The sequence below is a fragment of the Hyla sarda genome, chromosome 4 (genome assembly GCF_029499605.1).
Source record: "Hyla sarda isolate aHylSar1 chromosome 4, aHylSar1.hap1, whole genome shotgun sequence".
In the NCBI taxonomy this organism is placed as follows: Eukaryota; Metazoa; Chordata; class Amphibia; order Anura; family Hylidae; genus Hyla; species Hyla sarda.
This window is the reverse complement of record NC_079192.1, coordinates 34587310-34612133: the sequence shown is the minus strand read 5'-3', so window position 1 is coordinate 34612133 and position 24824 is coordinate 34587310. Positions and strand designations below refer to the sequence as shown.

The 24824-nt window shown below is 44.2% G+C and overlaps 1 protein-coding gene across 3 annotated transcripts in view; it reads left to right on the top strand.

The window, feature by feature from the left end:
* Positions 1-24824, top strand: part of CARM1 (coactivator associated arginine methyltransferase 1) — a 40269-nt gene that overhangs the window by 12331 nt on the left and 3114 nt on the right. For 2 of the 3 annotated variants that reach the window (XM_056570505.1, XM_056570504.1), the window contains exons 2-14: positions 4892-5014; positions 6230-6336; positions 9225-9329; positions 9411-9521; positions 9881-10058; positions 13991-14081; positions 14159-14240; positions 14317-14402; positions 19463-19552; positions 20130-20267; positions 20370-20459; positions 21443-21555; positions 23079-23156. In XM_056570505.1, the coding sequence (XP_056426480.1) occupies positions 4892-5014; positions 6230-6336; positions 9225-9329; positions 9411-9521; positions 9881-10058; positions 13991-14081; positions 14159-14240; positions 14317-14402; positions 19463-19552; positions 20130-20267; positions 20370-20459; positions 21443-21555; positions 23079-23156 (1392 nt within the window). Of the gene's footprint in view, positions 1-4891; positions 5015-6229; positions 6337-9224; positions 9330-9410; positions 9522-9880; positions 10059-13990; positions 14082-14158; positions 14241-14316; positions 14403-19462; positions 19553-20129; positions 20268-20369; positions 20460-21442; positions 21556-23078; positions 23232-24824 lie in introns of all 3 variants that reach the window. The other variant, XM_056570503.1, reaches the window with a different exon arrangement.

The following is a 24824-nucleotide window of genomic DNA, read 5'->3' as shown; positions in this document are numbered from 1 at the left end:
ATTAGTTTTATATTTTTTTTATATATTTATATTTTTAAATTATATATTTTATTGATATTATATATTATATATTTTTGTATTACATTATATTGTATTTTTTTATATATATTTTTTATTAGATTTTTTTATATTTTTAAATTATATATTTTATTGATATATATTTTATATTTCTATTACATTATATTGTATTTTTTATATTAGATTTTTTATATTATATTTTAAATTATATATATTTTATTCATATTATATTATGTTTATATTTTTGTATTACATTATAGTTTTATATTATATTTTAAATTATATGTTTTATTCATATTATATTATTTTATATATATTACATTATATTTTTTATATTAGATTTTTTTTTATATTTTATTCATATTATATATTTCATGTATTATATTACATTATATTTCTGTATGACATTATATTTACATAGTGTATAACATTATATATATTTTTTACTTATTTATTAGTGGCCACATGTATATGTAAATACACCCACAGTCACTGGCTGTAGGATTCTGCATGTCCTTAGTGTCTATGGGTTCTTCATCATCTTCTCTGGCTGTGGGCTCCTGTGCATGACTACAACGCCCAGCATGCGCTGTCTGGGCCTGCTGGGTGCTGTAGTTTTGCAACAGCTGGAGACACCCAGGTTGGGGAAACACTGCCTTATACTATAGACATGCTTCGCCGCTTTTTAAGTCCTGTATGGACGATGTGTATAGTGCGGTCAGCGCCTCTGGATAAGGAATACGATGAGTTGTAGAACGAGTCCGGTCACATATAAATCATGTATACCGTGGCCTGCGTGTATATTGTACTGTGGGAGGGGGGGGGGGGGGGAGAGCTGGTGACAGAATTGTATTGTGAAAGAAACAGCATCGGTAATGGGATCTAGTGATGGCCGCGGCTCAGCTTTTCCACCGCCATCCTTATACTCCTTCCTGCTAAGTGCTCTTCGTACTATGGCAATGTTTTCCAACCAGGGTGCCTCCAGCTGTTGCAAAACTACAACTCCCAGCATGCTGGGAGTTGTAGTTTTGCAACAGCTGGAGGCACCCTGGTTGGAAAACATTGTACTATAGGCTGTCTTTATCCTTCCCATTCCCCTCTGTACATTAGGCAGTTTATAGGATTTCGCTCCTTTTTCTCCCTGTATAGTGTCTGCCCATTGTCCCCCTCGGCAGGTCTGAGATCAGTAGGATTTGTGTGAGGAGAGGGGGGGTGGGGGGGGGGTGAAGCCTCATCCCATTGTCACCAGTCCCGGGAATATAGAAGACCCCATGCTGGGGTTTTGTGGTGGTCTCACAAAAGGTTTCCTTCGCCTTGCCCCCCTCTCCTTCCCCATAGACTAATGACTCTGCCCAACCTATAAGCTGGCAGGAGAATTGATCCTCCATTGTGATGGTAATAAGAGCAGAGTCGGGGGTGTTTTTTTTTTTTTATCATTGTGTCACGGAGCACAGATGCGGCAGAGCCAAGTGATGTATGCCCCCTTTTTATCGGGCACAGATGCCATGCTTTCTATACAGCCGGCACATGTGGAAAAACACTAGAAATTATCCCCCCCAAAAATGGGCCTTGTGAAGTAAAAGGGACAACATCAATCTGATGGACCAGATGAAACTCTGCAGCTTCCGTAGACCCTATAATGCAAAGTGTACAAAATTGGGGACCCCCCTGCACCCATTGTGGGATCAGCGCAAGTTCCTTATGGTCAGATACCCACATAAGCAAGAAGTTTCCTCCCCAAAACAGAGCGCCTCCAGCTGTTGCAAAACTACAACTCCCTGCATGGCCGTACAGCCTTTGGCTGGGAATCCAACTAATTAACATGAGTGACTGATCCTATGGCCTCCTTAGGCTGAGCTCACACCACGTTTTGTTAAATACGGCTCCCGTATACGGCTGGGAGGAGGGGTGGGCGGGGCTTAATCGCGGCGCCCGCACTCAGCCGTATTCGGGAACCGTATTTCATGTATGTCTATGAGCCGACCGGAGTGAACCGCAGCCTCCGGTCGGCTGCTTTTTCGGCCGTATTCGGTTTCCCGACCGCAGGCAAAAACGTGGTCGACCACGTTTTTGCCTGCGGTCGGGAAACCGCATACGGCCGAAAACGAAGCCGACCGGAGGCTGCGGTTCACTCCGGTCGGCTCATAGACATACATGAAATACGGTTCCCGAATACGGCTGAGTGCGGGCGCCGCGATTAAGCCCCGCCCCCCTCCTCCCAGCCGTATACCGGAACCGTATTTAACAAAACGTGGTGTGAACCCAGCCTTAGTCTGGGTTCACACCAAGTTTTTGCTATACAGTTCCCGCAAACGTTTTCAATGTGAAAAACGTACGGAACCGTATTGAGAACCGTATGCATTGACTCGCCATTGAAAACCGTATGCCAAAAGATGCATCAGGTTGTGTCCGTTTTGCATCTTGTACGGTTTTGTCAGTTCTTTTTCCAGGTACCCAAAACCGTAGCCTAAAAAACCATATTGAAACGTATGTGTTTTTTTTTAGCCGTCAGTGAAGCTTTATTGACAGAATAAAAATGATACAAGACAAATTGGAGAACAGGTCGAAGGTATACATTTTTTTAAAACATGGGAGTCAATGGGAACCGTACAGAACCGTATGTGCGTACGGTTTCATCCGGTTTTTTACTTTGGGCATTTTTTTTTTTCTTGGAATTTCAATCAAACAAGTGAAACTTTATTCATAATGGAATAAGTTAAAAATGCAGATGTTTTTTTCTTACCGTACATCATTTTTCAAACCATATACAGATGAAAATTTGAACACACGTTTTGATAAAGTTTAGGGATCCAATTTGTTTTTAAATCTAAAACCTGATACGGGAACTGTACTGCAAAAACGTGGTGTGAACCCAGCCTTACAGGGGTTGTTGGATATAAAATATTGTATCCCCCCCTATCCACAGGGTAAAGCGTAAGTGTCTGAATACTGTGACCCCCAAAACGATCTTCTGAATGGTACCATTTTTCGCAAAAGACTGAACGTGCGATTGAGGGAACGAGACCCATTTATTTGTACTAGAGTACAGTTGGGCATCTCTGGCGCTCCCATACAAATGAATGGAATGTTGTCCATAGGATATTCCCTCCTCTGAGAGCCTGGGTTTCCACTTTGTGGATAGACTCAGTGGTCAGACCCCCCACGTGGTCAGATACTTATCCCCGTTCATGTGGAATACAGGATAAAGTATTTTCCATCGGACAACCCCGCTTAGCCTATGAACACTAGCATAGGGTAGCTGATAAGTGTCTGGGTGGAGGGGTTAGGCTGGGACCCCCACTAATCACAAGAATGGGGCCCCTGTAATAGGGATCGACCGATTATCGATTTGTCCGATATTCACGATTTTGGACGTTACCGGTATTTGCAATTACCTTGCCGATAATCCAATAATGCACCGCCCTGGCCAGAGACCGCCGCTTCCCCATTGCCTCCCCCATCCCCGGTTTTATAATTGCATGGGGTCCGCCCTACTTCTGGCTCCTGCGGCGTCCTGCGTTACGCTGTGTGCTGCGCAATGACGAGTGACGTCCTCAACGCAATATCACCATCAGTGCGCAGTGACAGCTCAGGACGCCGCCGGAGCCAGAAGTAGCGCAGACCCTGGAAACAGGTAATTATAAAACCGGGGATGGGGGAGGCAATGGGGCAGCGGCGGTGGTTGGACTAAGGACCGGCAGGGGGAGAGAAGTGGGTGGTGGCGGTCTCTGGCCAGAGGACAGGGGGGGGGGGGGGGGGCGTTGGACTCAGGAGGACCCCAGGACAGGCAGGGGGAGAGAAGCGGGCGGCGGAGGCGGCCTCTGGCCCCACAAAAGCCTCTGGAGTTCATTGATTTGTAGCGCACGCTTTTAATCAGTGATCTGCAGCTGCCTCTTCGTGGGGGGGGGGGTGGATGGAGTAATAGCCGATAACTTATGCCGATATTCCGGTATGTTATCGTCCTGAAAAGCAACGAAAAAAAGTATCTGTATCGGCCCTAAAAAAAAATCGGTATTGGTCGATCCCTACCCTGTACCCCCTCAGTTGAAGGGAGCAGCAGTCAGACTTGTGTTACTTCAGTCAACTCTATGGACCTGACAATGATGAACAGGACATTCTCCGACCACTGATGGCGAGAACGGGAGTCCTTTTCTTGGCTTCTTCGTCAGACATTTAAGACCTACCCTGCAGATGTTGCTGGGGGGGGGGGGGGGAGAAGAAACTAAAAGGGTTATTATCCTGGATTAAAAAAAATATTGGTTTCTTTTAAAAAAAAAAAAAAAAAAAAACAGCACCACACCTGTCCTCAGGTTGTGTGTGTGTATGTATATATATATATATATATATATATATATATATATATATATATATATATATATTAGCTCTTTTTTTTTCTAGGGGTTCATCTTGGAATATATAAATATATATATATATATATATATGTATGTATGTATATGTATGTATATGTATATATATGTATATGTATATATATGTATATGTATATGTATATGTATATATATGTATATATATGTATATATATGTATATATATATATATATGTGTATATATATGTATATATATGTATATGTATGTATGTATATGTGTATATGTGTATGTATATATGTATATATGTATATATGTATATATGTATATGTGTGTAGTATATTTATATATTGGGATTTACTGATTTTTGGGGTGAAGTTCCCCTTTAAATGTGCGTTGCTGTCGTTTTCTTTTTCCATCGGGCTCTGTTCATACTTGTTCATTAGGGGAAAACAGCGCTGTATGCAGTAGACTCCACAAGGAAACCTATTTCATAGGTGAACATGGCCTTATCCGTAAATAATGTCAAATTTTCCTTTTGTCTCTTCCAGAAAATGTCTGCGTGTTCAAGTGTACGGTCAACTCGGAGACTGAGTGCAGCCGCGTGGGGAAGCAGTCCTTCATCGTCACCCTGGGATGTAACAGCGTCCTGGTTCAGTTCGCCACCCCGGCAGGTTGGTGCCTTTTGTCTCTTTTTTTTTTTTTTACTAGACAGGGTGCGGATTCCAATTTCTCTTGTAAATGAGTCACTTCTGAATATTTGCCATGATACTTCCTGTAGGGAGGTGGAGCTGGCAGGGTGCTGCCACCTGGAGGCCATTCGTAACATGTCATCCAGCTGCTGCAGAACTACAACTCTAATCCTGCTGTCGTGGAGTTGAAGTTTTGCAATAGCTGGGAAACAATATCTTTAGTGTATAAAGGATGGTCTGACGTCACAAGGGGGAGATGAAGCTATGCAGCTTCCATAGACCCTATAATAGGAAGTGCGCAAAATTTGAGGACCACTGTTGTGGGTTTGGCACAAGGTTCTGGTTGTCAGATCTTCACATAAACAAGAACACAGTGTTTTCACCAAGTATGGTGCCTCCAGCTTTTGCAAAACTACAACTCCCAGCATGCCCGGACAGCCGAAGGCTGTCCGGGCATGCTGGGAGTTGTAGTTTTGCAACAGCTGGATAAACCCTGTTTGGAGAAACACTATTCTCACATGTTGTAAAGCCACATTGGGGACCCTGTTTAGACCATTAACTGTATGTAGATAGAAGCAGGAGACTATACAGTGTTCCCCCCCGACATACAATCATTTCAACATACGATGGCCTCTCAGATGCCATCGTATGTTGAAAGCAGCATCAACATACGATGCTTGTGTGTCGGGCCCATCGCAAAAAACGGCTATCCGGCAGCGCCGACTGCTTCAGCTGCTTCCGTATAGTCGTTTAATGTGCCCAGCTCAATACTTAAATGTCCCCGCCGCTCCGGCCTGTCATTTCGCTGCTCCTCCACTGCCCTGTGCCATTGCTCTCCTTCGCAGTCATGTCGGCCCCTCGTCCAATAGGGGCGATGTGATGACTGCAATGGCGCAGGGCAGCGGCAACGTAGTGATACGGCAGCAGAGGAGAACTGACGGGCCAGAGCGATGGGGACGTGTGTTGTGTGTGTGTTGTGTGTGTTGTGTGTGTTGTGTGTGTTGTGTGTGTTGTGTGTGTTGTGTGTGTGTGTGTGTGTGTGTATGATCCGTGGTACAAATCCCTCAACATACGATGGTTTCAGCAAACCATCGTCCTCCTGGAACCAAGTAGCATGGTATGGTGCAGGACCACTGTACACTGGAAGCGTATGTAACCCTTTCTGTCTTTCTTTTTTTTTTCTCTCTCTTGCTCTAGATTTCTGTTCGTTTTACAATATCATAAAGAACTGCCGGAGTTTGGGTTCTGACAAAAGTGTGTTCAGCGAGCGCACAGAGGAGTCCTCGGCAGTGCAGTACTTCCAGGTAACTCACCGTACACCTCAGCGTCTAATCTGAGACGGATCCTTGACATAACATTGATCCTTTTTAGATCAGGGTGGTTTCTGGTGCCCCTTTATTTATTTTGCCAGCAAGAGACACTGTACAGACTTGCTGCTTTTTGAGTAAAAAAAATTCAGATTTGCTTGGTTATTTATATATGGGATGCTGCTGTAGTAAAAAATGGTCACCTATCCTCTCTGGACCCTCGTCGATTTCCAAAATCAGTGTCCTTTGTCACTTCCTAGTATGCATCCAAATAAATTACAACAAATCCTTTTATTATTGCTTCAGTACTACAAAACTTTCCTATCATTTTATGCCCATGGCTGCTATGCTTACCTGTTTCCATGGTAACAGATAAGTTAACCCCATGTTGTCTGGTACTGCATTTCTATTCCCTTCCGTCAGTATTTTCCTGCTATCCGAACAAATGTAGGGAAATGATTGCAGGATCAGACCACATAGGGTTTGTTTGTTGTCTGTTACCATGGAGAAGCACGACTGCACAGCACAAAACAGTAGGGAAGGTTTTAAAGAGGTACTCCGGGATACAAAAACATATCACCCTATCCTAAGGAAAGGGGATAAGTGTCAGATTGTGTGGGGGGTCTGACTGCTGGTACCCTCGCCATTTCCTGTACAGGGCCCCAGCTCTTCTCCTAAAGGGAGCGTGTCGACCACTGCACAAAGCAGTGGCTGACATGCCCCCTTAATGCAGCTGTAGGGGAGAGGCGGAGATTAGAGTGGAGCGTTCTGGCTTTCCTATAGAGCTGTATTGAGGGGGCACGTCAGACGCCGCATTGTGCAGTGGTCCACGCCGCATTGAGGTGGAGAGCTGGGGCCCCGTGCAGTAGATCGTGGCCTCGCTGGAAGGAAATCATGCAAAGCCTGTATAGCTAGATACCATCAAGCGGTTATGAATGTCAGTATACCCTGCAGCACAAAGGTACCACTACTGCGATACCAACTAATAATATTTAACACTCATATCCCAACGTATGTTTCTGCCCCCCTGTGCAGACTTGCACCAGGGGATGTCCTCAGGGGATCAACAAGCAATCACTATTGATAAGGTATACAGTATAAGTGTTTAGTAGCCCAAAAGGTTTGTGTATGTATATATGTGTGTGTGTGTATATGTGTATGTATATATATATATATATGTGTCTACAATCATTAAATTGGGCTCCGTTGCCTCACTAATAAAGTCCCGCTAGTTAACGCAGTCACAGTGAAGTAAGAATATAGCAACTGAGACCTGCCGCGCATGATGCGAGCACCCATCCGTTGCTTGCGGTCATGGCGAGCCTAAATGTACGTCATGATGTTTTAAGGGTTGCTTCAGAACAGACACTGATGTCATGTTGCTGGGATATCGTATTTGTCTGATCAGCTGGGGTCTTCACAACTTTATCTGCTGTCATTTTTATTGCTTGGCCATTGTTTATAAAGGGGCGTCCATGCGTGCTGTGAGATGAACGCAGAGCCAACTGAGTTTTCTCAATAGAAACTAGGAAAGAAAAGTGATACCCCTACCCATCTTATTACTCTCCGTTTATATATTAACAATTTAAATCTTTAGGGTCGGCTACTTCCCAACAGCCTGAGGATGTGATGGGGGACATCACATGACTTCCATGGTTCTTGGTCACCTATTCTGTTTCTGGGCCCCCATCTTCTTGAATTCCAAATGTATTTGTATAGTCTTTCCTCACTGCATCGGGGAAGCTTCTGCCCTATACCGTATATACTCGCGTATAAGCCGACCCGAATATAAGCCGAGGCCCCTAATTTCACGCCAAAAACCCAGGAAAAGTTAATGACGCGACTATAAGCCTAGGGTGGGAAATACATCATCCAGACCCCCGTGTCATCATCCAGACCCCCGTGTCATCATCCAGACCCCCGTGTCATCATCCAGACCCCCGTGTCATCATCCAGACCCCCGTGTCATCATCCAGACCCCCGTGTCATCATCCAGACCCCCGTGTCATCATCCAGACCCCCGTGTCATCATCCAGACCCCCGTGTCATCATCCAGACCCCCGTGTCATCATCCAGACCCCCGTGTCATCATCCAGACCCCCGTGTCATCATCCAGACCCCCCCTTCATCATCCAGACCCCCGTGTCATCATCCAGACCCCCCCTTCATCATCCAGACCCCCCCTTCATCATCCAGACCCCCCCTTCATCATCTCCACCTGTCAATCCCTTCATCAGTGGTCTCCAACCTGCGGACCTCCAGATGTTGCAAAACTACAACTCCCAGCATGCCTGGACAGCCATCGGCTGTCCGGACATGCTGGGAGTTGTAGTTTTGAAACCTGCAACGTCACTAGTCCAGGGCAGGCGCGGAGAAGAGGACCCCCCCCCCTCTGTTGAAGATGGACAGCCCGGAACGACTAACCCTCCCCACCGGGCGGTCCCTGCAGCATAGATGGCCCGGACCAGCTCACCCTTCCTTCCCACCGAGGGGAGTTGAGTAGAAAGCTAAAGGGGGGGGGGGGGGTCTGGATGATGACAAAGGCTGCAGTGGTCTTCAACCTGCGGACCTCCAGAGGTTTCAAAACTACAACTCCCAGCATGCCCGGACAGCCGATGGCTGGAGGTCCGCAGGTTGAAGACCACTGAGAAGGGATTGACAGGCGGAGAGTTCACTCGAGTATAAGCCGAGGGGGGGCGTTTTCAGCACGAAAAATCGTGCTGAAAAACTCTGCTTATACTCGAGTATATACGGTATGTCTCTTTCTAGTGAGGCAATAAATCATAGCAAGATAACAGCCAGACAGGCTACAATGGGAAACTGAGATGGGTCAAGAAGCTTTATCTGTTGATGTATTATTAGTTTGTCTTTTTCCTCTCCTGCAGTTTTATGGCTACCTTTCACAGCAGCAGAACATGATGCAGGATTACGTCAGAACTGGCACTTATCAAAGAGCTATCTTACAAAACCACACAGACTTCAAGGACAAGGTGTGAACCGGACGCCCTCATAGGAGCTAGCAATCACTCCTTGGTCGCAATTTGTTATAACTCTTACTCTCCCTATGTCAGGTTGTGTTGGACGTTGGCTGTGGTTCAGGGATCCTGTCCTTCTTTGCAGTTCAGGCTGGTGCTCGTAAGGTGTATGCTGTAGAAGCGAGTACCATGGCGCAGCACGCTGAGGTGAGTGGAGTATGAAAGCTAGGGGTGGTAGTTAGAGATGAGCGAACTTACAGTAAATTCGATTCGTCACGAACTTCTCGGCTTGGCAGTTTATGTCTTTTTCTGCATAAATTAGTTCAGCCTTAAGGTGCTCCCATGGGCTGGAAAAGGTGGATACAGTCCTAGGAAACAGTCTCCTAGGACTGTATCCACCTTTTCCAGCCCACCGGAGCACCGGAAAGCTGAACTAATTTATGCAGGAAAAGTCATCAACTGCCGAGAAGTTTGTGACGAATCGAATTTACTGTAAGTTCGCTCATCTCTAGTGGTAGTGATGTGAAAGGGTCTTATGATTAATCCTTGTCCTATGCCCTCTACAGCTGCTAGTGAAGAGTAACAACCTGACAGATCGTATAGTGGTCATCCCAGGGAAGGTGGAGGAAGTAGCTCTGCCAGAGCAGGTGGATATTATCATATCTGAGCCCATGGGATACATGCTATTCAATGAGCGGATGCTTGAGAGTTACTTACATGCAAAGAAGTTTCTTAAACCCAATGGTAAGACACAAACCATACATCTCCTGTTAATAAATATGGGCGTTCTTAACACTTGTTTCTTTTAGTTTTTTACTAAAATTGGCTATAGCTTCCACCAAAATAGTCTTGTGGACAAGTACTATGGAGCAAAAAAAGTATTCAGTCAGCCACCAATTGTGCAAGTTCTCCCACTTAAAAAGATGCGAGGCCTGTAATTTTATACCTCAACTATGAGACATAATGAGAAAAAAATCCATAAAATCACATTGTCTGATTTTTAAATGTATTTGCAAATTATGGTGGAAAATGAGTATTTGGTCAATAGCAAAAGTTCATCTCAATACTTAGTTGTATCCCCTTTGTTGGCAATGACAGAGGTCAAACGTTTTCTGTAGGGATGTACCGATACTAGTATCCGTATAGGGGCCGATACTAGCCATTTACATGGTATCGGGGACTCGTTTAATGTCCCCGATACCATGCCAGATACCTGGTGCAGCTATGCTGCCCCGTTCTCCAGTCCTCCCGTCCGCTTCATAGTGTTCCATGGAGGAGCATGTGACACACACGTCGCTCCACCTGCGCCCAGCGTAACGCTACGCAGGAAGCAGAGTGACGTATATGTCACATGCTCCTCCATAGGACGCCATGATGCTGATCGGGAGGACGGAAGAACGGGGCAGTGGAGCGGTAGCACCCGATGGAGGACAGCCGCAGGTGAGCTGTGTGCTGCTACTAATTTCTACAGGGGAGCTTGCTGTCTAAAGGGGGGCCCTGCTGCTGCTGTCTAAACAGGGGGGGGGGGCTGCTGTCTACAAGGGAGGCTGCTGTCTACAAGGGGGGCTGCTGCTAATGTCTGCAAGGGGAGACTACCTACTATTAAAGGCAATCTAACAGAAGAGTCACCTGCACTAACTTGAATTTATATGTAGATAGTGCAGGTGACCCGGTTTCTACCGCTGCTCACCATGTGGTCATAGGTCTCACAGACAATTCAAATTCCCTGTTCTGCCCAATGGAGAAGAGAGAAATCTTGGCTCATACTACAGCAGCCGCCTCCATTGTACTCAACAAGGAACCCACATATCAGCACGGTAAACAGCGCCAGAAACCGCGTCACCCTGCTGTCAGATTCCCTTTAAAATAAAAGTACTCGTACTTGGTATCGGCGAGTACTAGAATTAAAGTATCGTACTCGTACTCTGTCTTAAAAAAATGGTATCGGGACATCCCTAGTTTTCTGTAAGTCTTTACAAGGTTTTCAGACACTGTTGCTGGTATTTTGTCCCATTCCTTCATTCAGATCTCCTCTAGAACAGTGATGTTTTGGGGCAGTCGCTGGGCAACACACTTTCAACTCCTTCCAAAGGTTTTCTATGGGGTTGAGATCTGGAGACTGGCTAGGCCACTCCAGGACCTTAAAATGCTTCTTACGAAGTCACTCCTTCATTGCCCGGGCAGTGTGTTTGGGATCATTGTCATGCTGAAAGACCCAGCCACGTTTCATCTTCAATGCCCTTGCTGATGGAAGAAGGTTTTCATTCAAAATCTCATGATACATGGCCCCATTCATTCTTTGCTTTACACTGATCAGTCATCCTGTTCCCTTAGCAGAAAAACAGCCCCGAAGCATGATGTTTCCACCCCCATGCTTCACAGTAGGTATGGTGTTCTTTGGATGTAACTCAGCATTCTTTCTCCTCCAAACACAACGAGTTGTTTTTCTTTGGTTTGGTCTGACCATATGACATTCTCCCTATCCTTTTCTGGATCATCCAAATACTCTCTAGCAAACTTCAGACTGGCCCGGACATGTACTGGCTTAAGCAGGGGGACATGTCTGGCACTCCATGATTTGAGTACCTGGCGGCGTAGTGTGTTACTGAATGAAGCCTTTGTTAATTTGGTCCAAGCTCTTCAGGTCATTCACTAGGTCCTCCGTGTGGTTCTGGGATTTTTGCTCACAGTGATCATTTTGACACCACGGGGTGAGATCTTGCGTGGAGCCCCAGATCGAGGGAGATTATCAGTGGTCTGGTATGTCTTCCATTTTCTAATATCTCCCACAGTTGATTTTTTTTTTCACACCAAGCTGCTTGCGTATTGCAGATTGTCTTCCCAGCCTGGTGCAGGTCTCCAATTTTGTTTCTGGTGTCCTTCGACAGCTCTTTGGTCTTGGCCATAGTGGAGTTTGGAGTGTGACTGTTTGAGGTTGTGGACAGGTGTCTTTTATACTGATAAGTTCAAACAGGAGCCATTAATACAGGTAACGAGTGGAGGACAGAGGAGACTCTTACAGAAGTTGTTAGTCTGTGAGAGCCAGAAATCTTGCTTTATTTGTAGGTGACTAAATACTTATTTTCCACCATAATTTGCAAATAAATTCTTTAAAAATCAGACAATGGGATTTTATGAATTTTTTTTTTCCCATTGTCTTTTTAAGTGGGAGAACTTGCACAATTGATGGCTGACTACTTTTTTACCCCACTGTATATAACTACTATAATATTGCTCCTATATACAAGAATAGAACTACTATAATACTGCTCCTATATACAAGAATATAACTACTATAATACTGCTCCTGTATACACGAATATAACTACTATAACACTGCCTCCTATATACAAGAATATAACTACTATAATACTGCTCCTATATACAAGAATATAACTACTATAATACTGCACCTATATACAAGAATATAACTACTATAATACTGCCTCCTATATACAAGAATATAACTACTATAATACTGCCTCCTATATACAAGAATAGAACTACAATACTGCTCCTATATACAAGAATAGAACTACTATAATACTGCCCCTATATACAAGAATAGAACTACTATAATACTGCCTCCTATATACAAGAATATAACTACTATAATACTGTTCCTATATACAAGAATATAACTACTATTATACTGCTCCTATATACAAGAATATAACTACTATAATACTGCTCCTATATACAAGAATATAACTACTATAATACTGCATCCTATATACAAGAATGTAACTACTATAATACTGCATCCTATATACAAGAATGTAACTACTATAATACTGCATCCTATATACAAGAATGTAACTACTATAATACTGCCTCCTATATACAAGAATGTAACTACTGTAATACTGCCTCCTATATACAAGAATGTAACTACTGTAATACTGCCTCCTATATACAAGAATATAACTACTATAATACTGCCCCCTATATAAAAGAATATAACTACTATAATACTGCTCCTATATACAAGAATATAACTACTATAATACTGCCTCATATACAAGAATATAACTACTGTACTATAATACTGTTCCTATGTACAAGAATATAACTACTATAATACTGCCTCCTATATACAAGAATATAACTACTATAATACTGCTCCTATATACAAGAAAATAACTACTATAATACTGCCTCCTATGTACAAGAATATAACTACTATAATACTGCTCCTATATACAAGAATATAACTACTATAATACTGTTCTTATATACAAGAATATAACTACTATAATACTGCTCCTATATACAAGAAAATAACTACTATAATACTGCCTCCTATGTACAAGAATATAACTACTATAATACTGCCTCCTATGTACAAGAATATAACTACTATAATACTGCTCCTATATACAAGAATATAACTACTATAATACTGCCTCCTATGTACAAGAATATAACTACTATAATACTGCTCCTATATACAAGAATATAACTACTATAATACTGCCTCATATACAAGAATATAACTACTGTACTATAATACTGCCTCCTATGTACAAGAATATAACTACTATAATGCTGCCTCCTATGTACAAGAATATAACTACTATAATACTGCCTCCTATATACAAGAATATAACTACCTATATTCTATTTTCTTGTCATAGTTTTCTCTCCATATGTCTTGACCCTTTGCTTCTCTCCAGGTAACATGTTCCCCACGATTGGAGACGTTCACCTCGCACCATTTACAGATGAGCAGCTTTACATGGAGCAGTTTACAAAAGCCAATTTCTGGTGAGTGTCGGTTCCCCCCCAGTCCCCCGTCTCATTGTCCCATCCCAGCACTGCTCTTTATAAACCCTCCTCCACAGGTATCAGCCATCTTTCCATGGTGTGGACCTCTCGGCTCTGCGTGGGGCCGCTGTGGATGAGTATTTTAAGCAGCCGGTTGTGGTGAGTAGCGCAGCGCGCTGCATGGAATTGCCTGGTTTCCTTCTCCCACCCATTAACCCTATCCTCTCCCCTTCAGGACACCTTTGATATTAGAATCCTGATGGCCAAATCTGTGAAGTATACAGTGAATTTCCTGGATGCCAAAGAGAACGATTTGCACAGGTAAACTAAAGTACTGAATGTTCTTTAACCCCTTAAGGACCGAGCCCTTTTTCACCTTAAGGACCGGAGCGTTTTTTGCAATTCTGACCACTGTCACTTTAAACATTAATAACTCTGGAATGCTTTTAGTTATCATTCTGATTCCGAGATTGTTTTTTCGTGACATATTCTACTTTAACTTAGTGGTAAAATTTTATGGTAACTTGCATCCTTTCTTGGTGAAAAATCACCAAATTTGATGAAAAAAATGAAAATTTTGCATTTTTCTAACTTTGAAGCTCTCTGCTTGTAAGGAAAATGGATATTCAAAATATATTTTTTTGGGGTTCACATATACAATATGTCTACTTTATGTCTGCATCATAAAATTTATGAGTTTTTACTTTTGGAAGACACCAGAGGGCTTCAAAGTTCAGCAGCAATTTTGACATTTTTCACAAAATTTTCAAACTCGCTATTTTTCATGGACCAGTTCACGTTTGAAGTGGATTTGAAGGGCCTTCATATTAGAAATGCCCCATAAAAGACCCCATTATAAAAACTACACCCCCCAAAGTATTCAAAATGACATTCAATAAGTGTATTAACCCTTTAGGTGTTTCACAGGAATAGCAGCAAAGTGAAAGAGAAAATTCAAAATCTTCATTTTTTACACTCGCATTTTCTTGTAGACCCAATTTTTGAATTTTTGAAAGGGGTAAAAAGGAGAAAATTTTTACTTGTATTTGAAACCCAATTTCTCTCGAGTAAGCACATACCTCATATGTCTATGTTAATTGTTCGGCGGGCTCAGAAGGGAAGGAGCGTCAAATGGTTTTTGGGGGGCATGTCACCTTTAGGAAGCCCCTATGGTGCCAGAACAGCAAAAAAACACACATGGCATACCATTTTGGAAACTAGACTCCTCAGGGAACGTAACAAGGGGTAAAGTGAACCTTAATACCCCACAGGTGTTTCACGACTTTAGCATATGTAAAAAAAATTATATATTTTTTACCTAAAATGCTTGGTTTCCCAAAAATTTTACATTTTTAAAAAGTGTAATAGCAGAAAATACCCCCCAAAATTTGAAACCCAATTTCTCCCGATTCAGAAAACACCCCATATGGGGGTGAAAATTGCTCTGCTGGCGCACTACAGGTCTCAGAAGAGCAGGAGTCACATTTGGCTTTTTGAAGCAAATTTTGCTCTGGGGGCATGTCGCATTTAGGAAGCCCCTATGGTGCCAGAACAGCAAAAAAAAAACACATGGCATACCATTTTGGAAACTAGACCCCTCGGGGAACGTAACAAGGGGTAATGTGAACCTTAATACCCTACAGGTGTTTCTCGACTTTTGCATATGTGAACATTTTTTATTTTTTTTTACCTAAAATGCTTGGTTTCCCAAAATTTTTACATTTTTAAAAAGGGTAATAGCAGAAAACACCCCCCAAAATTTGAAGCCCAATTTCTCCCGATTCAGAAAACACCCCATATGGGGGTGAAAAGTGCTCTGCTGGCGCACTACAGGTCCCAGAAGAGAAGGAGTCACATTTGGCTTTTTGAAAGCAAATTTTGCTCTGGGAGCATGCCGCATTTAGGAAGCCCCTATGGTGCCAGAACAGCAAAAAAAAAACACATGGCATACCATTTTGGAAACTAGACCCCTCGGGGAACGTAACAAGGGGTAATGTGAACCTTAATACCCTACAGGTGTTTCACGACTTTTGCATATGTGAACATTTTTTATTTTTTTTTACCTAAAATGCTTGGTTTCCCAAAATTTTTACATTTTTAAAAAGGGTAATAGCAGAAAACACCCCCCAAAATTTGAAGCCCAATTTCTCCCGATTCAGAAAACACCCCATATGGGGGTGAAAAGTGCTCTGCTGGCGCACTACAGGTCTCAGAAGAGAAGGAGTCACGTTTGGCTTTTTGAAAGCAAATTTTGCTCTGGGGGCATGCCGCATTTAGGAAGCCCCTATGGTGCCAGGACAGCAAAAAAAAAAAAACACATGGCATACCATTTTGGAAACTAGACCCCTCGGGGAACGTAACAAGGGGTTAAGTGAACCTTTATACCCCACAGGTGTTTTATGACTTTTGTATACGTAAAAAAAAAAATTTTTTTTTTACCTAAAATGCTTGTTTTCCCAAAAATTTTACATTTTTAAAAAGGGTAATAGCAAAAAATACCCCAGAAAATTTGAAGCCCAATTTCTCCCGAGTACGGCGATACCCCATATGTGGCCCTAAACTGTTGCCTGGAAATACGACAGGGCTCCAAAGTGAGAGCGCCATGCGCATTTGAGGCCTAAATTAGGGATTGCATAGGGGTGGACATAGGGGTATTCTACGCCAGTGATTCCCAAACAGGGGGCCTCCAGCTGTTGTAAAACTCCCAGAATGCCTGGACAGTCAGTGGCTATCTGGCAATACTGGGAGTAGTTGTTTTGCAACAGCTGGAGGCTCCATTCTGGAAACAGTGGCGTACCAGACGTTTTTCACTTTTATTGGGGAGGGGAGGGGGGCTGTGTAGGGATATGTGTATATGTAGTGTTTTTTACTTTTTATTTTATTGTGTGGTAGTGTAGTGTAGTGTTTTTAGGGTACAGTCGCATGGGCGGGGGTTCACAGTAGTTTCTCGCTGGCAGTTTGAGCTGGGGCAGAAAATTTAACGCAGCTCAAACTTGCAGCCGGATACTTACTGTAATCCTCCGCCCATGTGAGTGTACCCTGTACGTTCACATTGGAGGGGGGAACATCCAGCTGTTGCAAAACTACAACTCCCAGCATGGACGGTCTATCAGTGCATGCTGGGAGTTGTAGTTTTGCAACCGCTGGATGCTCCGTTTTGGAAACAGTGATGTACCAGACGTTTTTCATTTTTATTGGGGAGGGGAGGGGGGCTGTGTAGGGGTATGTGTATATGTAGTGATTTTTACTTTTTATTTCATTGTGTGTTAGTGTAGTGTAGTGTTTTTAGGGTACAGTCGCATGGGCGGGGGGTTCACAGTAGTTTCTCGCTGGCAGTTTGAGCTGCGACAGAAAATTTGCCGCAGCTCAAACTTGCAGCCGGATACTTACTGTAATCCTCCGCCCATGTGAGTGTACCCTGTACATTCACATTGGGGGGGGGAAACATACAGCTGTTGCAAAACTACAACTCCCAGCATGTACGGTCTATCAGTGCATGCTGGGAGTTGTAGTTTTGCAACAGCTGGAGACACACAGGTTGTGAAACACCGAGTTTGGTAACAAACTCAGTGTTTTGCAACCAGTGTGCCTTCAGCTGTTGCAAAAGCTACAACCCCCAGCATGTACGGACAGCGGAAGGGCATGCTGGGTCTTGTAGTTATGCAACAGCCGGAGGCATACTACATTGGCTGGGGATGCTGGGGATTGTAGTTATGCAACAGCTGGAGACACACTGGTTTACTACTTAACTCAGTGTGCCTTCAGCTGTTGCAAAACTACAACTCTCAGCAGTCACCGACAGCCAACGGGCATGCTGGGAGTTGTAGTTATGCAACCACCAGATGCACCACTACAACTCCCAGCATGCACTTTAGCTGATTGTGCAAGCTGGGAGTTGTAGTTACACAACAGCTGAAGGTACACTTTTACATAGAAAGAATGTGCCTTCAGCTGTTGCAAAACTATAAGTCCCAGCATGCCCATAAGGGCATGCTGGGAGTTGTGGTGGTCTGCCTCCTGTTGTTGCATAACTACAGCTCCCAGCATGCCCTTGTTGCATGCTGGGAGCTGTTGCTAAGCAACAGCAGGAGGCTGTCACTCACCTCCAACGATCCAGCAGCACAGGTCAGTCCCTCGTCGTCGCCGCCGCCGCCGCTGCTCCTGGGGCCCCGATCCCAACAGGGACGCCGGGGATCGGGGTCCCCAGCACCGGGGGTCGTCTTCCCGCACCCGCTCACGTCCTCCGGAAGAGGGGCGGAGCGGGTTGCGGGAGTGACACCCGCAGCAGGCGCCCTGATTGGTCGGCCGGTAATCCGTCCGACGAATCAGGGCGATCGTGAGGTGGCACCAGTGCCACCTCACCCCTGCTGCCTCTGGCTGTTCGGGGCCGTCTCTGACGGCCCCGATCAGCCAGTAATTCCGGGTCATCGGGTCACTGGAGACCCGATTGACCCGGAATCTGCCGCAGATCGCTGGACTGAATTGTCCAGCGATCTGCGGCAATCGCTGACATGGGGGGACATAATGACCCCCCTGGGCGATATGCCGGGATGCCTGCTGAACGATTTCAGCAGGCATCCGGCTCCGGCTCCCCTCCGGCTAGCGGTGGGGGCCGGAAATGCTCAGGGCGTATCCATACGCCCTCGGTCCTTAAGGACTTGGAAACGGGGGCGTATGGATACGCCCTATGTCCTTAAGGGGTTAAAGGGGGTACTCTGGTGGAAAACAATATTTTTTTTATATTTTTTTTTTAATCAACTGGTGCCAGAAAGTTAAACAGATTTGTAAATTACTTCTATTTAAAAAATCTTAATCCTTCCAGTACTTATCAGCTGCTGTATACTACAGAGAAAGTTATTATTTTTTTTTGGATTTCTTTTTCTGACCACAGTGCTCTCTGCTGACACCTCTGTCAGAAGCAGGAGCAAATCGCCATAGCAAACCTATCCTGCTTTGGACAGTTCCTGATACGGGCAGAGGTGTCAGCAGAGAGCACTGTTGTCGGTCAGAAAAAAGAGATCCCCAAAAAAATTCTAATAGGTACTGGAAGGATTAAAATTTTTTATTTTTTTAATAGAAGTAATTTACAAATCTGGAGCAAGAGAGGTTTGCTATGGGGATTTACTCCTACTCTGGACAGTTCCTAAAATGATCAGAGCTGTCAGCAGAGAGCACTGTGGTCAGACAGAAAGGAAATTCAGAAAGAAAATACTTCTTGTGGAGCATGTAGCAGCTAAGTACTGGAAGGATTAAGATTTTTAAATAGAAGTAATTTTACAGATCTGCTTTAACTTTGACTCCAGTTGATTTCAGAGTACCCCTTTAAAGATCAACATCGGTTGTAGTTGTTTATAATGGTGGTAACTACCTTCTCTCCCCAGGATAGAGATCCCCTTCTCCTTCCACATGCTGCATTCGGGCCTGGTACACGGCTTGGCCTTCTGGTTTGATGTGGCTTTCATTGGATCCATGTAAGTACCAGCCGATCTCGAGTCGTAGAGGGTTAATCCGATTCTCATTAATAATTCCTTGTGCGGTAAAGGTATTCCGTTTTTTCCATTGTACATTCTCTATGATGTTCACAAGATCTCTGCTTGAGACAGTGGTGGTGTCTAAACTGCGGATCTCAGTGGCGTCCAAACTGCGACCCTCCAGATGTTGCAAAACTACAACTCCCAGCATGCCTGGACAGCCGAACTGCAACCCTCTAGATGTTGCAAAACTACAACTCCCAGCATGCCCGGACAGCCGTTGGCTGTCCGGGCATGCTGGGAGTTGTAGTTTTGCAACATCTGGAGGGTTGCAGTTTGGACATCACTAATCTACGGGATGTTCCCATATGATCATGTGAAGGACCTCACTTGTTCCAGTTCAGTTCTGAGAGTTCTGTGCATGTTACGTTACCAGGACTGACTACAATCTATTAGAAGTAAAAATGAAGCAACAGACAGCAAGCAGAGATCTTGATATCTGAGGATTTTACTCAGAAAATTAAATGATTGTCATTGGTCATAATCCTGATCTGTTCGCGCGCTTTCTCCCCTCCAGAATGACTGTGTGGCTGTCCACAGCACCCACTGAACCGCTCACCCACTGGTACCAAGTCCGCTGCCTTCTGCAGTCCCCGCTCTTCACCAAAGCTGGAGATACTCTGTCTGGAACAGTTTTGCTCATAGCTAATAAGAGGTAGGAGCAAGGGGAAACCTCACATAAACACCCGTCACTCCTTGTGCCCTGCTGACATTGCATTCTTGACACCATTTCCTCCTCTTTTTTTTTTCCCTGCAGGCAGAGTTACGATATCAGTATTGTTGCTCAGGTGGATCAGACTGGATCCAAATCAAGTAATCTGCTGGATCTGAAGAACCCCTTCTTTAGGTGAGTGCCTCTGTTCCCTCCTTATGTAACAAAAGTGCTGTATTTTGCTGCTGCTTATTTAAAGGACAACTTTAGTGGTACACTATTATATATTCCCAGGCCTCAAAAATAAACAAAATAAACTCATAATACCTTCCTATGAGCCCCCGTTGGTCCGGCACAGGCCTCACGGCCCGGCAGTGCTGACCTCATTCCACTTCCTGGGGACGGGGACGCTGCAGAGCCGTCGGCGTATGACTGGCCACAGCGATGTCCCGCCCCGGCCGGTGATGGGCTGAACCCACTGTCATGTAAGGAGCCGGCCAGAGCTCATTACATGACAGTGGGCTCAGCCTATCACCGGCACGGGAATATATGTGTTCCACTATAGTTGTCCTTTAACTACACTTTAAAGGGGTATTCCCCTGGAAAACTTTATTTATTTTGTTTAATCAACTGGTGTAAATTAAATCTGTTTTAAAAAATGTTATCCTTCCAGTACTTTCCTTGCAGCTGCTATGTGCTCCACAGGAAGTTTTTTTTTTCCTTTTGAATTTCCTTTGTCTTACCACAGTGCTCTCTGCTGACACCTCTGTCCATTTTAGGAACTGTCCGGAGCAGGAGAGGTTTGCTATGGGGATTTACTCCTAATCTGGACAGTTCCTAAAATGGACAGAGGTGTCAGCAGAGAGCACTGTGGTCAGACAGAATGGAAATTCAAAAAGAAAAGAAACTTACTGTGGAGCATATAGAAGCTGCTAGGTACTGGAAGTATTAAGATTTTTTAATAGAAGTAATTTACAGATCTGTTTAACTTTCTGGCACCAGTTGATTTAAGAAAAATAAGTTTTCCAGTGGAGTACCCCTTTTTAAAGTCAGTGGGTAGCAAAATACGCAGCAGATTATGCTTCCCACTGACTTCAATGGGTAGGAAAATGTGCAACAGCAAAATATGGCATGTGTGACCCTACTTTTTGGATGAGCTGAGCGTTTGTATAATGCAGGTACACCGGCAGCACGCCGTCCCCTCCCCCTGGCTCACACTACAGCTCACCTTCTGAAAACATGTGGAATACGGCGGGGGCATATACCATGAATACAGGAATGGCCATGGGAGGTAAGTGATGCTGAGTGTTACTTAGGCTAGCTGTGCACTCGGGTAAGTAATGGCCGAACCCACTGATCATTTAAATTATATGGGGCTTCCCAGCTCCCCCTTGGTTGACACATGTTGTAGGATAGATGGATTAGGCATTTAAAGGGAATCTATCATCCGTGTCACCTGCACTAACCTGTCATTACGGGTGTGTAGTGCGGGTTACTCTGATCATACTTACCAATCTGTTGCTCCGTTCACCTGTTATCCTCCTTATTTGGGTGGCACGCTTGGTGCACGGGGGGGGGTCCTTTTACAAGCCTGCTTGCAGGGCCGAGCGAGGAAGAAGCTGCGAGTGATGTCAGCGTGCCCCTAGAGCGTTGTCCGTGCACAGCCTGCTGCCCGACTAAGCAGGATAACTGATCAACGGAGCGACTTATCCTCGGATAGGTAATCGTTATCCGTGTCGCCTGCACTATATAACTGTACGAACAGGTGACTTTCACAGATTCCCCTTAAATACAGCAACGCGCCCCCCCCCCTCCCCCATTGCCAACACGTACATGCTCATCTTAGCGTCCATACGTAAGGGGGTGATCAAGAGAAATAGCTGACTGCTTCTTAGCTGTATGGCTGGTGTTACCTACAATTCCCCATTGGTTGATGGGCACTGTCAGATACAAAAAGTTTTTATATGTTGTACATTTTGGCAAAACAAACTTTTCTAATATTCTTCATAAGAAAAGGTTTTCCCTTTTTGATAAAAAAAAATAAAAATCACGGCTTATAAAGTCATGGCTTTGTCCAGGCTGATGCACAGACATGGACAAAGTACAGTAAGTGAGGTTGGCTAGCACTCCTCTGTGCTCTCTCCTGTCTGACATGACGACTCTGTGCTCTCTTCTGTCTGATAGTACTCCTCCTCTGTGCTCTCTTCTGTCTGATAGTACTCCTCCTCTGTGCTCTCTTCTGTCTGATAGTACTCCTCCTCTGTGCTCTCTTCTGTCTGATAGTACTCCTCCCCTGTGCTCTCTCTTCTGTCTGATAGTACTCCTCCTCTGTGTACTCTATTGTCTGATGGCACTCCTCCTCTGTGCTCTCTCTTCTGTCTGATCGCATTCCTCCTCTGTGTGTTCTCTCTATTGTCTGATAGCACTCACCCTCTGTGCTCTCTCCTATCAGAATGGAGAGATCACAGAGGAGTACTAGCCCACCATCACTTACTGGGCTTTGTCCATGCCTGTGCTTCAGCTTGGATAAAGCCATGATTTCATCAGCCATGATTTCTATAAAAAAAAAAAAAAAAAAAAAAGAAAAATTATTATGAAGTATATTAGAAAAGTTAATGTTTTGCCAAGATGTACAATATATAAAAAGTTTTTGAATCTGACAGTGCCCATTTAAATTTGTGCCACTCTTGTAGCTGCACATGATATGGGGGGTACTTTGGGGTCTCTGTAAGAGGGGTGGCATCTCAATCTGTCATACTGGACAAGAAATGACTATTGCCACGCAAGTTTCCTAACATAACTCTCTGTTTCCAGGAATGCCCACGGCGTACGATCTCAGCAGTGTTATAGGTGGAAGCTCAGGCATCAGTCACAGTAACCTCATCCCTCTAGGTGAGCAGCCAGCAGTCGCGTGTTCTCCTGCATCTCTGCGCCCGAAGCCCCAAGACCTGACATACGGAACCTCCAGTAATACCATGATCTCCATTATCTCATAATACCCCCTCCCCAGTGCAGCAGCTTAAACCCTCCTTATTGGTTTTAGAAATCTTGTTGCACGTCAGTCATGGGATCATAACTAAACATCCCTCTCCATTCCTTTATAGTGTTAACCCCCCCCCCCCCCCCAAACATAACTTCACCTCGCATTAATCACTGCAAATGATCCATTAACCACGTGTGCCGGTTATGGGGGTCACCTTCTCGGAGGACTAACCCATTAACATAAAGTCCATGGGCCATGTACAATACAAAAATATACTCCCTAATGTAACATTACTCACAGATGGGGGGGGCTGGGCTGTGCATGGGGGACCTTCATTTTTTTTTTTCTCCTCCCAAGTAATTTCCAGTAAGATTTCATTAGGAAGTTACCTGTATTCATCAGTACAGGATAAGTAATGTAATGTATGTACACAGTGACACCACCAGCAGAATAGTGAGTGCAGCTCTGGAGTATAATACAGGATATAACTCAGGATCAGTACAGGATAAGTAATGTATATACACAGTGATCTCACCAGCAGAATAGTGAGTACAGCTCTGGAGTATAATACAGGATATAACTCAGGATCAGGACAGGACAAGTAATGTAATGTATGTACACAGTGACCTCACCAGCAGAATAGTGAGTGCTAGAGATGAGCGACTCGGCAGTTGATTACTTTATCCTGCATGTATTAGTTCAGCTTTCAGGTGCTCCGGTGGCTGGAGACTCTTACCTAGGACTGTATTCACCTTTTCCAGCCACCAGAGCACCTGAAAGCTGAACTAATACATGCAGGATAAAGTAATCAAATGCCGAACCGAGTAGTTCGTGACGAATCGAATTACTGTAACCTCGCTCATCTCTAGTGAGTGTAGCTCTGGAGTGTAACACAGGATAGAACCCATGTCTGTACAGTGAAACATTTTTGAGAATACTCTAAAAGCAGTCTTCTATAGGGGTTGATAAGAGGGTGGCCTTTTGGAGAACTTTTTACATGAAGTTGGTGTTCACAGGTGAATATTCGCTTTTAATCGAATCAAGAAACAATAGTGGAACAACCATCTCTCTGGCATTAAGAAGTGCAGATACTTCCCGATGCTAGTTTGCTCCTTTTGAAACAATTTTTTGACCTAAATAACTTCATCAGGGTCCATCTGATTATCCGTCACCCGCATCACTGTCATTGTAGGTCGCGTTCTCTATCTCTGGTGACCGCATGCATCATGTCATACGTTTTCCTCCTATCACTATACACTGACTCACTAACCGCATCACTAGAGCAGCATCCATAAAAACTGACCTCTCCATTGTGACCGGACTAACCGTGTAACGCAACATATAGCAACTTGAATGAGTGTTTGATGTTTTGTCTGCGTTTTATTAGGAGCGACCAGACTCTCCTTACAGACATTGTGTATACTCCAAGGAGTCTGTATATTTTACAGCAGTGATGACTTATTCCCTATAGCGGGGCTCTCTACAACCTGTGTTTAGAGACTTCTGCTATGTGCTGTATCTTATGTGAAATGATCTTTATGTCTTGTGTTTTCCTAACTGAAGAGGTTCTCTAGTTT